Genomic DNA, 16,277 nt, shown 5'->3' on the forward strand with positions numbered 1-16,277 from the left:
ATTACTACTCCCTACACAACTGCAAAATTATGTTTTCATTTGGATTAGACAGACATGGTAGGATAGCTGAAATGACTACAGCATTGCAACAGACGAACATAGTCTCTTCAGGAAAGACAGGCCGGAAAGGGTGAGGAATGCTTGTGCTTTAAACGCAGAGAAGTGCCCACAGCCAGTTGAGTGCTTCTGGGTAAAGAGAAGAAAGTAAAGCAACACAGGCAATGTTGTGCCAGGCACTCACCACAGACTATCTGATCCAGGAGAGACAGTCAGTGGAGCCATCTCACACAACTGTAGGCCTGAGGACTGATTCGTGAGTGTACTTTAACTGGAAGGGCTACATGATTGGACACAATCCAGGTAGTTTCCAGAGTGTGCTGAAGACAATTTCTTGACACAGGCGACTGATAAGTCAACTAGGGGAGATGCTCTGTTGGGTTTGTTATTCACAAACAAGGAAGAATTGGTCTAGGACATGAAGGTCAAGAGTACGTTCATCTGCAGCAACCATGACACTGTGGAATTCAGAAGTCAGCAGGACAAATATCATTACAGTCCTTGCCCTCAGGACAGCAGATGTCATCTTATTGAGGACCTACTTGATAGTATCCCAAAGGGAGCTGCCCTGGAAAGCAAACAGACCCACGAGAGCTGGTTGTTATTCAAGGACAGCTTCCTCAAAGCATGAGAACTGTTCATTTCAGTGTGCAGAACGTAGAGCCAGCATGGGTGAACATGGACCTCCTGACATGCTCCAATGTAAAAGAATTACACAGGAAGAGAAAATAAGAGGAATACAGGGACATCATCCAGTTGTGCACGAATGGAACAAGAAAAGCCAAAGGTCAGCTGGAATTGGAGCCAGTGAGGGATGTGAAGGGCAAGAAGGGCTTCTGGAACTACAATGGCAGTCAAAGGAAGGCTAAGCAAAACTGTGGGGCCACTGCTCATTGGAGCAGGCAACCTAATGACTGACAACATGGAAAACACTGAGGTACTCAACTTTTCTGTCTCCGTTTTTCACTGACAAGTTTCCTTCCTAAGTTCCTGAGAGCAGAGGGAGAGACCCTGGCAGAGTCTGAAGAAGTGAAGTGCTATCCACAGTCAATGAGATAGAGCTAGGGCACACTTCAGCCAGGTGGAGATACAGAATTCCACAGGAACAGATGAGATGTACCTACGAGTGCTGAGGGAGGCAGGCTGCTGGCATTGTGAGTCCTGTCTCTACCACCTTCATGTCAACCAAGGGAAGCTCCTGATGACCGGAGAAAGGGAAGTGTCACAGCCATCTTCAAGACAGTCAAGGAGGATGATTCAGTGAAACTACAGGCTGGTTAGCCTCACCTGACACCTTGGCTAAGTTAGGGAAAAAAATCCTCATAGCCATTACCAGCCACACAAAGGAGAGGAAGGTGACTGGTAGCTTGGATTTAGTAAGGGCAAATTGTGCCAGACTGACCTGGTAGCTTTTTATGATGGGTTCAAAGAATTTGCATCAGTGGTGTATAGTCCAGCTAGTGCCTTAGCACTAGAGGCAGTCCTCAGGAATCCCTACTGGGCTGATGCAGTTTATCATATTTACTAATGACCTGGACTTGTGGGCAGGAGATCACACTTGGCAAGTTTGCAGATACAAACTGGAGGAGTGGTACATAGTCTGTGGGGCATAGCTGCTATTCAGAGGCACACTGACAGGCTGAAAAAAATGGGCTAACACAAAGTGCAACAACTGCAAATGCAAAAATTTGGATCTGGGATAGAACAACCCTACGTAATAGGACAGACTTGGGGTTGACTGGCTAGAACATAACTTTGTAGAACAGGGCCTTGATTCCAGGTGGAAAACAATTTGAACATGAGTCAGCAGTGTCACGTCCAGCAGGATAAGGGAAGTGATGGTCCTTTGCTCATGACTTGAAAAACCCCCATCTGGAGCACTATGTCTGGTTTTCGGATCCCCAATACTAGAAGGCACTGACAAAACCACAGCAAGTCCTGTGGAGGGTCACCAGAAAGGTCAAGAGAATAAAGTACATGATATATGAGGAGTGGATAACAGAAGTGGTTTTGCTCAGCCTTAACAAGTGAAGACTCACTGGAAGTTGTATCACTGCCTTCCATTACATAATGGGAGGGCAGAGAGATAATGTAGCCACTACTCTTTAAGGTGCACAACAACAAGACATGAGGCAATGGACACAAGTTTGAACACAGAAGATTCCAATTAAGCAGAAAGTTTTTCACTGTTGAGGTTGGTTAATTATTAGGCTACCCAAGAAGAAGTTGTTGTACATGCATCCCTGGATATGCACAAAACTAAACTGCCAAGGTCCCTTAGCCATCCTACATAACTGTACCTGCTCCGAGTAGGGGGTTGGAACAAGGACCACCAGAGGCTTGAATTGGGATTACTCTGCAGTTCCATCACTTTCCTCATTGCTCTTTCACGTCCCTTTTCCAGTTCTGTGACACCTTCTTTGGTATGGGGAAGAGGAATGAAACAGAACTATACAAAACATTGAAGAGCTTGGTGGCCCATAGTGAAGTTTTCCTCAATTTCTTTATTTATTCCCAGCATTCTTTATTTGCTTTCTTCAACTGCTGCATCAATGTTTTCACAAAACTACCTACTATAATTCTGGAAAATCACTGTTGAGTGCTGAGTCAGTTCTATCTGCCTACCAAGCTATGAACATTTTTGTACTCATCTGTACCACTTCATAGGTTTTGAGTTTCATCTGCCATTTTTATACCCCAGTCATTCAGCATTGTAAGATTCTTCTATAGCTCTTCATAATATCATCAGCAAACTGTCACCTCGCTAGTTCCCTTGATTTTAGGTAAATTATTAATATTGTCGCACAGCACAGTCTCTGGAACAGATCACTGTAGAGTTACTTTGCATTCTTCAAATGATTATTTCCTCCACGAGGACTCTGTATCTTATCTGAAGACAGTTCAGTTTCCAAAAGTTCTTGATAAGAAACCACTGGTGTTTGGATATCCAAAAGAATTCAGATACATCAATCAGGTATTCCTTGTAACGTGCTGGTTCACTTACTCCAAGGTTTTCTAACGCACGATTTTCCATTACAAAAAAAAAGTGCCAACATTGCCACTGTGTTGACTAATTCTAACTGAGAAAATGATTCTATTAATCTGCCCATTTGAAGAAATTCTTCTACTACCATTCTTTACGTTGTCATTTAGCCATGCTGGTTTTCATCTGGGTGTTTCAAAAACTGCACTTTTAAATCGAGCTGCTTTCACCTATGCCTCCAATATAGCATCCTCAAATGATCTTCGTATCATCTCCATAGATTTAATCCTCACAGACTCTTTCCAAAAGTTAATCTTTATCTTTTAAGATAACTCTACCTGTTTTCTCATACAATTATTTCCTGTCCCTGCAACCTCTCTGCTATTATCTTTGTTACTGAAAGACTGAAATTGGTGAATGGACTGCAAAATTTTTGTATTAATACCATGTTAAATTTAGTACAAAGTGGGTCCCCAGAAGATTTGCTTGAAATATTTCACACAGAATATACTATTCAGAAAAAATTAAATTCCCTTCTCTGCAACTTGACAGGCAAGCCTTATGAAGCTTAGCAAGCAGAATTCAACAGGTGACTGCTGATTAAGGACACAACATACTTCACAGTGGCCAGTTTTCCTTTCATGAACAGTCTCAGTTACAGCCATGCAACTGTAAAAGTCACAAGCTATTATAGCCAATAAATCAAACAACTAGTCAAGCGAATTTGTCCCATCACCAAAACAGAAAATCTGAAAAAAATACTGCTGGATACAATCATTTTAGACTTCTGCAAACTGCAGTCCAATATGCTCTGCTGTGACCCCCCAGAGCCGCATTCAGCTCTGGAGCCCTCAGCACAGGAAAGACATGGACCTGTTGGAGTGGGTCCAGACAAGGGCCACAAAAATGATCAGAGGGATGGAAACACCTCTCCTATGAGGAAAGGCTGAGAAAGTTGGGGCTGTTCACATGGGAAAACAGAAGGCTCCAGGGAGACCTTATTGCAGCCTTTCAGTAACTAAAGGGAGCCTACAACAAAGCTAGAGAGGGACTTTTTACGAGCACATGTAGTGATAGGACAAGATATAAAGGCTTTAAACTAAAAAAGCGTAGATTTAAATAGGACATTAGGAGGAAATTCTTCACCATGAGGGTGGTGAGGCACTCGAACAGGTTGCCCAGAGAAGCTGTGGCTGCCCCCGCCCCGGAAGTGTTCAAGGCCAGGTTGGACAGCGCTTTGAGCAACCTGATCTAGTGAAAGATGTCCCTGCCTATGGCAGGGGAGCTGGAACTAGGTGATCTTTAAGGTCCCTTCCAACCCAAACCAGTCCATGATTCTATGATTTAATACTCAGTTCGGTCTTTTTGCTCCAGAACAAAAACTCCTCTGTGACTACAGTGTTTTTTCTCATTGGGTAAGATAACAAAGCAACCCTGATATCCTAATTTCATTCACCTCCAATGAAAGAACCCTTAAACCATGGTAAGAACAAGGATCATCAATTTATTTGTAATGTACATCTTATAAAAGGGACTCATAACACACTACAATTTCAACACAAGTACAACACAATGTTCTTTCTCTCTGTCACCCCCCCACATGTCCCAATAGTTTCTGGAAGACTGTAATTGCACAACAGTGGCATCACTTTTGCAATCTCAGTGCAACACCTGAATAAGATCTATAGAAGAACTATGGAATCTACGTTCTCTCTGTTTAACTCGCATAAATTTAAATACCAGGAAAAAAAGAAAGAGCCTGAAACATGGCTGAAGACATGTATTTTTATCTCCATTTCTCTAGTTGTTTAGAGACTGAAGACTCAGAATGCCATCACACTTCAATGAAAGACACTGTCTCATTAGTGGAACAACGGTTGAGAAACTATGGTTACTAACTTCTCAGAGAGTGAAAGGCACCTGAATTTTGTTTAATCTATGGAATTGCTACCCAGTCAAGCATGTTTAAACACATTTGAGCTAGCATGGTCATAATTTTATAAAAAACTATACAAATGGGGGGGGGGGGGGGAAGGAGAGCAGGGAAGAAAAAAGGAAAAGTCCCACAAGATCATTTGAAACAACAGCTTTCTTAAGGACAGATAAAAGAACAGTGTTAACTTGTCTGTACATTATTAATCTGTTTTATTTTCAGAAGTGCAATAGTATGACAATGTGTGCCCTATGTAAAAAAAAAAATGTTTACAAAACTGTATGACAGTAACAGACCATAGAGGACATCCACCCAGTTTTAACATAAAAAATCTTGTGCTAACTACATGAAGAGACCAAAGTACCAGCTTTCTACACTCAATGTTGTCAAATGTTAATCATCTGGCATAGCCATCAGATAAAAGTTAAACAAACACCACTATAAGTTAAACGAATAAAAGTTGTAAGGCATGAAAAGCATGTATGACTCGCGTTTTTCATGAAACTTTTCCAATACTGTCTTTTGGTGAAAAAAAGAAATTTGAAACAAATGGGACTTGTGGCATGCCTGGATTACCAGCATGTTTTAATTCTTACTATTTATTTGCATGTTAAAGAAAGTTGAAATCCTTTCCTCCCCGCAAGAACAGTAAACGAACACATTTCTCTTCCCACAAATCTTTCTGTTCCATGTCTGACAATTACACATCTTTCCTCTTCTTCCACCCACCACCCCACCCTAGTTTGCAAAGAGTATGAGAAAAAACCCCAAAGCAAACCAGATCTTGAAGATGACAGGGTTTTGGTGTTACTTCCATTTTTTTCTGGGCCTCAAACTCCATCCTTGAAAACTGGAAGACTAGGTAACACAGAATTGGTGGGTAATACTGCCTTTTTGATTTAGAAACATGTCGCAAGTGTGTCATTCTAAGAAATGAACAAAATCCCAGACTTTAGTCAAAACTACCGATTTAGAAAATTCTTACCTGGAAGACCTGAGTTGTTTGATAGTATCACTTCAGCACGATCCTCCTTCTCATCACAGGGATCCTCTTCATCAGACAGTACTAAGAAAGCCTCTTTTGGCAGACTTTCATTGCTTTCCTGCTTGGACGGTGAACCCAAACAGTTGTCTATTTTCTCTTCTAAATCTGGGACTGTGTCATCCACTGGAAGCAGAGAACTTTTAGAAAAACAGCTCAGTTTGTCTTCAGCAGGGGCTAGTTTTTCCAAAATTGGAATAATTTCATCTGTTTCCATAGAGTCAGTACTGTCCAAAATATTTTCACTTGGCTCATCTATTGTCTTCTGAACAGTGGTTTCTGAAACACCTGCAGTGACATCTTGTTTGTCCTTTGGTTCTTGGTCAGCTTCCACACTGCTAGAGATGGTTTCTTCTCCAACAGCATCTTCATCAGTTACTTCTACAGTCCTCTTTTCCCCACCAGATGAATCAGAAATAACAGTTAAGTCATTTGTTTCTCCCTTCTCTTCGGAAGAGTCACTAACATCACAGATTGATTTACTTTCACCTTGTGATGGGATGTCACTCTCTCTTTGGTCCAAATGATCTTTTGTACGATTTTCTTTGTGGAAGTTATCTTTATTGCTACCAAGCACTCCATTTTCAGCCTCACAAGCTAAAGCAGTATCAGTATCTTTATCTTGCTCAGAAGTAACATTCTCTGGAGACAGTGTTAGCGGTTTGGGTTCTACTTCATTGACTATATTCCCTGCTCTACTTTCTGGGCTTTTGGCTTCACTAATTTCATCAGAAGCTGTTCTTCCTTCTTCAGAGTTAACACACAAGTCCACCAGGCCATTAACTTCCCTCTTATCCTCCACACAGTCTGTATTGCTTAAAGGGGAGTTTAAATCAGAATCTCCATTCTCATGCTTTCCATTTAACATTTTAACTTCAGTTGTCTTCAACAGCTCCTCCTTCACCTTATAAACAGCTTCAAGTTGTTGCCGATCACTTGCTCTCATTGTTTTTCGTGCTTTGAAGACTTTTTTCTGAGGTTCATCTGTGCTATCCATCTTGACCCTTAAAAAAAAAAGTTCAGAAAGATTTGTGAAGGTTAACAATTTATTATCATCATATTACAGTGTTTTAAGGAAGACTGTAGCATTTAGCACATTTTAAAGCAAACCAGTTTAACTGTATCTACAAATAAAAAGAAACACCTGACACCACACCTAAATTTTGTTTGTCCTCAAAAAAAGTGAATACAAGTTTCTACTTATGCTGCACAAACACACGTATGTAAAAAATCAATGAGATCACACTGTAACATCACGTAGTAATGTTCTGACCACACATTTTAGACCAGTTGTGTCTCAGTATTATTACAGCAAAGCCACATATTGAGGTTTTCTAGCTAGAAACAGATATTGTGCTAATACAAGAACCTGCAGCCTCTCTTCTTATAAAAAAGTAAGACCTATTCTTGGTCCACGAGTTTACATTTATTTTATCTTTCTAAACTATGTAATTTCATGGGTTTCAAATAGAATTAACAACTGGGGTAAATGAGAAATTTTATATGAAGTGACTTTTAAGAAAACTTCAATACATTGAAAGAATTTCTGAATGTGACATTAAGACAATTTCTTCTTCTGTATAGATAAAGTAGACCTTCAATCTCCATATTTATACAATAGTTAACTGAACTTTGTTTTTAGAGCACCTTCATCCATCTTCAATAATATTTTACAAAGGCCATTTGTGCTCACAAAAACTACAGGTTTTGTTGCTCTTTTTAGAAAAAATTTCATTTTTCAAGGAAAACTGATGTTTTTGCTCTCTATATAATTTTATTCATTATATCCACCCATGCAAATATTAAGAAAAAGAACAATACATTAAAAAATTAAGAAAAATGTTTGAAAATCTACTTTATCAAATCAAGAAATGGAGTTAAATCCAGCATTACATAGGAAGTAAAAATAATTTTGTTGAAAAACAAAATCTTACTTCATTTTTTCCATTAAACAAAACAAACAAACAAAATCCATAGGTTTTTTAAACTGTATTTTTTTTCTCCCCATGTAGTCTTATTTCAGGATCCAGTTTTAAAGGATTAGATAATATTGTTCAGAAGCAGAAAGCAGTTAAGAAACTTTCATATCCTAAATGAAACCCAGCAACCAAGATCTTGAATCAGCTGATACTAATAATTTTAGCTGTACTGAAACTACTACACTATTAAGTCACTCCTGTCTAGAATATGCCTTTTCTTAAGTTTCTCAGAACATGTGAAAATCGGGTAACAGTGGTTAAAAGATATTACAGCAAATAGAAGGAAGAAAGAAAATAATCCAGGCAGTTGTCTCTATATGAATTTTATTTTGTTTCCCCCACAAGCACCAGATAAGCAAACGTTTATATCATTGATACAGCAGAAATATTACACAAAGGATGCACTTTATATATTTAGTACATTTCATTTTGCCTCTTCTCCCAGTCCGCTTTAATTTACAGAGCTGACAAATTCACTAATAAACTGCATTTTGTTTTTTTCAAGTGGGGTGTAGAATTTTTTTGATTAAAAAAAGCAGGACTATCACCAACACTAGCTCAGATCAGCGATTGTGTTGGACAATGAAGTCATAAAATTCACAAAACAGATTCCACAGCCCTTTAAGCAACAGTTTAGCTCCACCCTCTTTGTAACCAACCCTGCCCACAAGTTTTATTTAGGCAGCCATAAGGTTGCCCTTTAGCCTTCTCTTCAGCAGATTAAAGTTGACAAGGTCCCTCAGTGTCTCATTGTGGGTCACATGCTTTAGGCTTCTATCATTTTGGTATTCCTCTGCTCAATCCTTCCTAGTTTACTTGGAACAGCTTGTTTATGAGGGATATTACCTGACATTTATGCACTAACTATCTAGAATATTCTATGGTAAGATATGAATGTATATTCTAAGGTACAATATGAATTCAACTACCAAGAAAAATTCCAAACCTTGCAATCACAACATACCATAATTCACAATTATAACGCTTCTTTTACACTTCATTAGTACGACCTGACAAAAATATGGCTGAATTAAAAAAGCAGTATGATAAAAAACCCCACACCTTTTTTCCCCATTTTGCATTTCCTATTAACATAACACTGAGACTACCTTTTCTGCATGACAATCTAGAATCCTCACATTTGAGTAACTGATCATGCTTAAATACCCTTCAGTTCACACCTAATGAACAGATGAGCAAATCTTCACAGAAGATTGTATCAACTCTATCTACAGACTCTTAGCAATACCATTAAGACATGAATTTTTGCCAGTCTGAATTAGATTTTCTGAACAGGATTGTCTATTACTGCACCGCCACTAGTGGGAGCAAAAAACAATACCTATAGAAACACTGATCTGAAACTATCAGTTTACTTGATTTCAGAAAATGTTCTCATCACACAACCATTTCCAGTGACATGAAATATGAACCCTAAGTGAACTATTAATGCCCCTCCAGAGCTGTCTACATGTTAAACACGGCATCTTCATATTCCTCCAGAAGAGAATGCATGTAACACAGTAATTCTAGTCACGAAGTTAGGAGAAATACATAAAAACTCCTTAGTATTTCAGAAGTGCTTGTGCAGTTTTTGAAAGCACATCCCTTCCTTCTTCCCAAGAACTCAGAATATAAAGCATGTTTTTCCACATCACAATAAAAGCATATGTCAGACTGTCATGTAATAGAGTACTGATCATCATACTCACGTTCCACGCATGTAATCCTCTATAACCGACAAGCATACTCTTACAGATGTATATCTTGCAGAGCCAATTTGGAAAAAAATAGAAAATTTCAGGCTTGGCTAACCTTGAACAACTCCAAGAGCTCCTAACAGGTGACCAGCTAATGAGAGTCTTCTGTTAATGCAGTGCAAAGATACAGGGCCTTTGTATCAAAATTGAGACAGACAAGTAGTTTGATCTCCTGGACTACAATGCTTTCTTTCATAAGCCTTGCCTAGAATTCAAAAGTTCTTATGTTACAAAATCCACAGTTCTACTCATCCTATGACCAAAAGACATACTAATAGATTAATAAAATGTTTACAGATGACTTAATACCAAATTCATAAGCAGATAACTTGAGTAATCACAAAACATAACTTAAATTAATATTTTCTGCTGTAGTTTCCTTAATCATCTAAGCAGTCTTTCATTCTTATTTTTAACATGAAATACAGTAAATACAGAGTAAAATGACGAGTACTCCTTTTTAAAATTGCCAAGAATAGCAGCCTTAAAAAAATCAAACATCAGAATACCTTTATATTTATGCATTCTTACTTTTTTCTTTAAAAATACTGAATGAACAAGCTTGAATTTCTAATATATTTTAAAATCATGCTTACTTTATATCTTAGGTTATTATCCAAAATCTAGTGTAAAAACAAAGCTTTTGTACAGTTCTACAGTGAACCTGTATGAAAAAAAAGGCTTCTCATAAAATTCCACTGTTAGACGCTTATTAGAGCAACTCATGCATATTTTCAGCTCAAGCCCATAATCTTTTGCAACCAAAGAATATCCAATAAAAGCTACCATAAGTGACAAAATTACAAGCATAGATGAGATCAAAAGATGAACACTAAAAGCTGGTTAACAGCTAAATATCATCTATCACTGCAGACCAGCCTTAAAGCGTTCCCAGCCATACCCACAAGGGAGCACACTGCAGCCAAGTAACAGATCTCATGTGAGTACCGAGCAAAAGAAGAAACAAATACCTCGGTAACCAGTCCAGACAGGTTTGGTCATACCGGGGCAAACCAATCAGCATTCATCCGATAAGCACTGCCTTGCAGTCTTTCAAAGAGGGTAAGGAGGTTGCCCTTCCGCAAGCAACTCCAGAGCAGGTTACGTGATTTCAGTCTTGCACAATTAAAACATTTAGAACTATTAGTGTTCTAAACAAATGTTGGTAGTCTGCCTCTGTACTTAACAATCAACGCAAAGTTTTGCTACATTTGCTATGCACTTCCCTCACCTGATGCCTGGGTATTTTCAGTTTTTACCCATCGTGTGCCCAAATCGCAAGAAGGAAATGAGCGGCTCAGGCACCAAGCCAACAGAGGGGCACCTTTTATTTCAAAGAAAGGTATTTGTACAGGATAGCATAAAATGACTCCTCCATTTAGAGCTAAGTGTGTAAGGGTTAAATGTTTTAAATAAGGTGATAGGTTTTCGGTTGCTTGTGTTTTTTTATTTTTGAAATACAATAATCCATTTTGAAACGCCAACACACAAACATTGTATATCTTTGTCTAGACATAATTTCTGAAAATTCTCTTCTCCATTTTAAGCTTGAAAGTCATATATACTTCAGCATGAGAGTCACAAACACACCATTAGGCACCTCCCTCCAATAATATTTGGAGATTTCTTTCTTATGACCAAATGCAAGCTGCATGGCAAAACCAAAACGTGCCAGTGCAGCTAGGAATGTGTGAAGGACTCCTCTCTCAGCCAATTAAAAAATTTTCCTTCTACTTCCTTGTATTTTTATTATTATTAGCCTGCAGAGAGATCACAGCTCTAAGCACGAAAGGAGGGTATCATCTTAGCTGCTCTGGATTAGCCTATAATCGTGTGCTCATACGAGCAGCCCAAGAGCTGCTCGAAACATCAGCCAATCAGCACGCCGCTGCCTGAATCCTGCCTGGTAACAGGCAGCAGACAAAGAGAAGGTCATGGAAACATGGGGAGGGGTGGTGAGAGGGGGAAGCGGGAATCTAAACAATAGTGCACAATGGGGTCTGCATAATATCATCAGTCTAGAACAGCACTGGCACAGCATTCCTGGAGTGCGCACAGTGCTAGCCAAAAGCACCAGTCACAAGACCTTTGCCAAAGCACAAGAACTGCATGGAGAAAGTAAATCCTTTGTTCATGAAAATCCGCGCTCACATATGCAAGTCTAATTAAAAGGCAGCATAGCCAAATGAAGGAAAGTGAGGCACCAAATGGTCAGGAGTATTTTTTTCTAGATAGAGAGGCCCACAGAATGAAAGCGGTGAATAGAACCTACCTTTTAAGCAGTGGTTCATGAAAAGCAGTTTTCAGTTGAAATCCTCTACAGCAATGTTGATACAAATTATCAGAAATTGGAAAACTCTTAAAGAAGAAAAAAATTACCCTTTGTGATCATTCTTACAGAACATGCACTGAAATAACGAGCCAATTATTTTTCTACCACTAATACAAGTCTACTTCTCTGACTGAATGCAAGATACACGCCATGAGCCTACAGAGATCCACATACAGCCATGCATTTATTTTAAATTGTAATAAACAAAACAGAGAACATCAGTGCAAATATTTCTTCTAGCACACCACAGATGATTTGATTTTTTCCTCCCTTTTAGCCTAAATTATGTTAGCGTTGGCTGAACAAACTGAAAGAAGAATATGCCATTTTCTAAGAAAAAATTACATCACCATCCTGTCCTATTTCACCTAGTGCACAAGTAGCAAAACAAGGCCGACTGCAATTAAAAAAACCCTTCAGCTTCTATTTTTCCCTCCGTTTTTAACCTCCAGCTCGCTGTTTAAGAGCCAAGCAGCATTCACCCCAGCAGCAGAGCCCTGTACTTTTGCAAGCGCACCCGGAGGGGGAGCCCACTGCGGCCCCAGCCCCTTGGCACCCCCTCCCCGGGGTTCGCGGCCGCCCGCAGCCCTCACCTGGGCACCGCAGGGGAACAGCACTCGAGCCCCCTATCCGGTTGGCTGGAAGGAGCAGCTGCGCGGCAGCCAATCAGACAACAGCTACGTAAATTCTACCCAGCAACAAACTCCCCACGAGGCCGTCGGCAAGAGGTCGGCCAGGGCATGAACAAGAACAGAGGGGCTCACGGCGCAGGCGAGCAGGTTTGCGTTAATGTAACAGTACCTTCCAACGAGCTGGTCAATGACACCAGAAAAAGTCCAGGCGTTTCCGTTTGAGACCTGGAGCTGCAGAAGAGCGCTAAGCCGCGAGTGCAGCACCCAGGGGGCCTGCAGCCGCTATGAAGATGTGGTGTTTCATGTGCAGGAGCCTTTTTAAGCTGTTTTATGGCTACTGAATTTCTGTGATGTTAAATGTTGAAGCAAAAAAACCACTGAGATCCAGCCTGCGTCCAAGTATGGCAGCTGACAACCTTTTCCTTCTTCAGGTACCATGCAGCGGCCATGCTCTTCTGGCGTCCCAACAGAAGCATCAAAATCAGTGCTTTTTCACAGGTACAGCATGACTTCTGCCTTGAAAGTAGATGCCGTTCTTCCCCTCCCTTGCAAACTGCCTTTTGAAGAACCAGTTCAGTAGAAGTCCACACATGTATCTACACCTAAGAAAAACACCCAAATGTATGGTTACCAGCTTGGTAAACCAGAGTAAATTCACAGTACAAACAGGTTGTATGGTCTTGCGTACTGTACTTGATCGACAGCTTCATTTACAAACTTGAAGTTGACGTTACTGTCACTTTGGCGTCACAGTGAATTCAGCAGTTGTCCTGTGTCTTCTCTACATCCAGAGGATAATACCGCCTTTGACTTTGGCCCATCAACCTGTTTCGCATACTAAATTAGTATTTTTAGAGTTCTTTTCACAGAATCACAGAATGCTAGGGGTTGGAAGGGACCTCTACGGGTCATCCAGTCCAACCCTCCTGCCAAAGCAGGGTCACCTACAGCAGGCTGCACAGGACCTTGTCCAGGCAGGTCTTGAGTATCTCCAGAGAAGGAGACTCCACAACCTCCCTGGGCAACCTGTTCCAGTGCTCCGTCACCCTCAGAGGGAAGAAGTTCTTCCTCATGTTCAGACGGAACTTCCTGTGCCTCAGTTTGTGCCCATTGCCCCTTGTCCTGTCGCTGGGCACCACTGAAAAGAGTCTGGCCCCATCCTCCTGACACCCACCCTTCAGATATTTATAAGCATTTATTAGGTCCCCTCGCAGCCTTCTCTTCTTGAGGTTAAACAAGCCCAGCTCCCTCAGCCTTGCCTCGTAGGAGAGATGCTCCAGTCCCCTCATCATCCTTGTAGCCCTCCGCTGGACTCTCTCCAGTAGCTCCTCATCATCTTTCTTGAACTGGGGAGCCCAGAACTGGACACAGTACTCCAGATGAGGCCTCACTAGGGCAGAGTAGAAGGGGACGAGAACCTCCCTCGACCTGCTGGCCACACTCTTCTTGATGCATCCCAGGATTCCATTAGCCTTCTTGGCAGCCAGGGCACACTGCTGGCTCATGGTTAACCTGTCGTCCACCAGGACACCCAGGTCCCTCTCTGCAGAGCTGCTCTCCAGCAGGTCCTCCCCAAGCCTGTACTGGTGCACTGGGTTGTTCCTCCCCAGGTGCAGGACCCTGCATTTGCCCTTGTTGAACCTCATCAGGTTCCTCTGCGCCCAACTCTCCAGCTTGTCCAGGTTTCACTGCATGGCAGCACAGCCTTCCGGTGTATCCACATCTCCTCCCAGCTTTGTGTCATCAGCAGAGTTGCTGAGGGTACATTCCAACTCTTCATCCAAGTCACTGATGAATAAGTTGAACAAGACTGGGCCGAGTACTGACCCCTGGGGGTCATCACTAGTTACAGGCCATTTCCGATGAGTCTGCCATGCCTAGTGGCAAAAATGGATTCCTCATGGAATGGACTGTAAACTAAGATCTTTCATCTGCTGGTGGTTTTGCAGGATTGTCCTTACATGGTTTATCATTTTATGCCTTGATAACACATCAAATGCATACTTTTGAAGATGGAAGAATGGAAAACAAGCAAGAATCTTTCCTAGACAACTTTTAATTAAAATATATACTCCCGTTAGCCTTATACAAGCTACTCAAGCCCCTTAGAAACACGCACTCTTTAGCACATGAAGCTTCAGCTCATTCTCAAAGAGTTCTCTTTTTCTGTGAACTAAATTTTAACAGCCATTTAGGTCATTAAACCAGTAAATCTGCTTGAGTGGAACTCAGCCAGAGTAACAGTGGTAGATACTGTGTTTTCCTACTTCCCACAAGTGTTAGATATTCCAACTTTTATGAACAACTCAAAACATAAGCTTTCAATTCAGCTGTGAGGTCTCCAAACACTAAACAAGTATCACTGTTCGAAATACCTGTAACAGCAAAATTCAGCTTTCTTACAGATTGATTTTTTAGTACAAGCTAAAGCACTATGTATATTTTGTTTCTGTAAAAAATGGATTTACTAAAGTTTTATATAAAGGTTGAATTTGTGCATTTTAAGATATGCTTGTGGAATATTTTTATCATACACAGTTTAAACGTTATACTGCAGTTCCATCTTTGGCACAGGATTAACAGTTACCATTATCCTTAAACGAGGAGGAGCTAATAATTCCATAGAAGTGGACACTAACTGACAGAACTCATCTACAATTAAAAACTTACTTATCCAACTTCTGATAGTCCAAACTTAAAACCTGAACAACCTGAATCAATTGTTCATGTACATGCAGGCCAAAAAAATATGAGGAACTCCATGAAAAAAAAATCCTTTTAAAAAAAGGCAAGCTGTTCTGTTCATGTTTAGGCTTTTCTATGCATTATAAAATACAGTCTTTTTTCCTTTTATAAGTGAAACTTCAAGTGAAAATTCAACAGGCTACAGCTGTAAGAAGGTATCATTAATGTATGCAGAACTGCATCGTTTTAAGGCAGATCTCTCTACATGTCCTCTATTAGATAAAATGCAGAATAGCACTATTCTAATGAAAAAATTGATATATCTACCCTTAACATTCTGTAAAGTATTTTCTAAACTAGTTCACATATTACATATACAACTAACTGTACTGATGTAACCTCAGCTTTCAAACACCTGCAATTTGGTGACATCAGACTTCAGAGGCAAGCTGTCTGATGCTATCAGCGGTCCCCTGAGGTCACTTCTCAAACGCCAGAGGAAACAGAAGCGAAAAGAAAACTTGCAACAAAAAAGGTGATGCTGCATTAAAATGTTATTAAGCATTTGTCATATATACAAGCACCTTTTAGCAGTTTTTTTTTTTTTTTTTTTACAAGGATTATATTTTCACAGGAACAAAACCCCAACAATTTAAAGTAGAACTAAAGTAGCGGTTGATTAGCTGGCTGTGGGAAAGTGTTATCAGTATTTCCTCTAGGGAAGATATCCTTTCTCAGGAGCAGTGCACCCACTGCCTTTCTTGCTTGTTCCTTGCTCAGACCAGCCCTTCCACACATGGAAGCCCCTGCGGAACTCCCACCCAGGGCATCACCTCGGATTGGAGGCGGCAGGGCTTCGGTATGTGAAGGAACC

At 40.5% G+C, this 16,277-nt stretch overlaps 1 protein-coding gene across 11 annotated transcripts in view; it reads right to left on the reverse strand.

The window, feature by feature from the left end:
* Positions 1-16,277, reverse strand: part of ATF7IP (activating transcription factor 7 interacting protein) — a 127,865-nt gene that overhangs the window by 61,817 nt on the left and 49,771 nt on the right. For 10 of the 11 annotated variants that reach the window (XM_075428284.1, XM_075428279.1, XM_075428287.1 and 7 more), the window contains exon 2: positions 5,959-7,019. In XM_075428284.1, the coding sequence (XP_075284399.1) occupies positions 5,959-7,012 (1,054 nt within the window). In that variant the 5' untranslated portion in view covers positions 7,013-7,019. Of the gene's footprint in view, positions 1-5,958; positions 7,020-12,026; positions 12,056-16,277 lie in introns of those variants that run through there. The other variant, XM_075428281.1, reaches the window with a different exon arrangement.

This window comes from Opisthocomus hoazin, chromosome 8 (genome assembly GCF_030867145.1).
Source record: "Opisthocomus hoazin isolate bOpiHoa1 chromosome 8, bOpiHoa1.hap1, whole genome shotgun sequence".
In the NCBI taxonomy this organism is placed as follows: Eukaryota; Metazoa; Chordata; class Aves; order Opisthocomiformes; family Opisthocomidae; genus Opisthocomus; species Opisthocomus hoazin.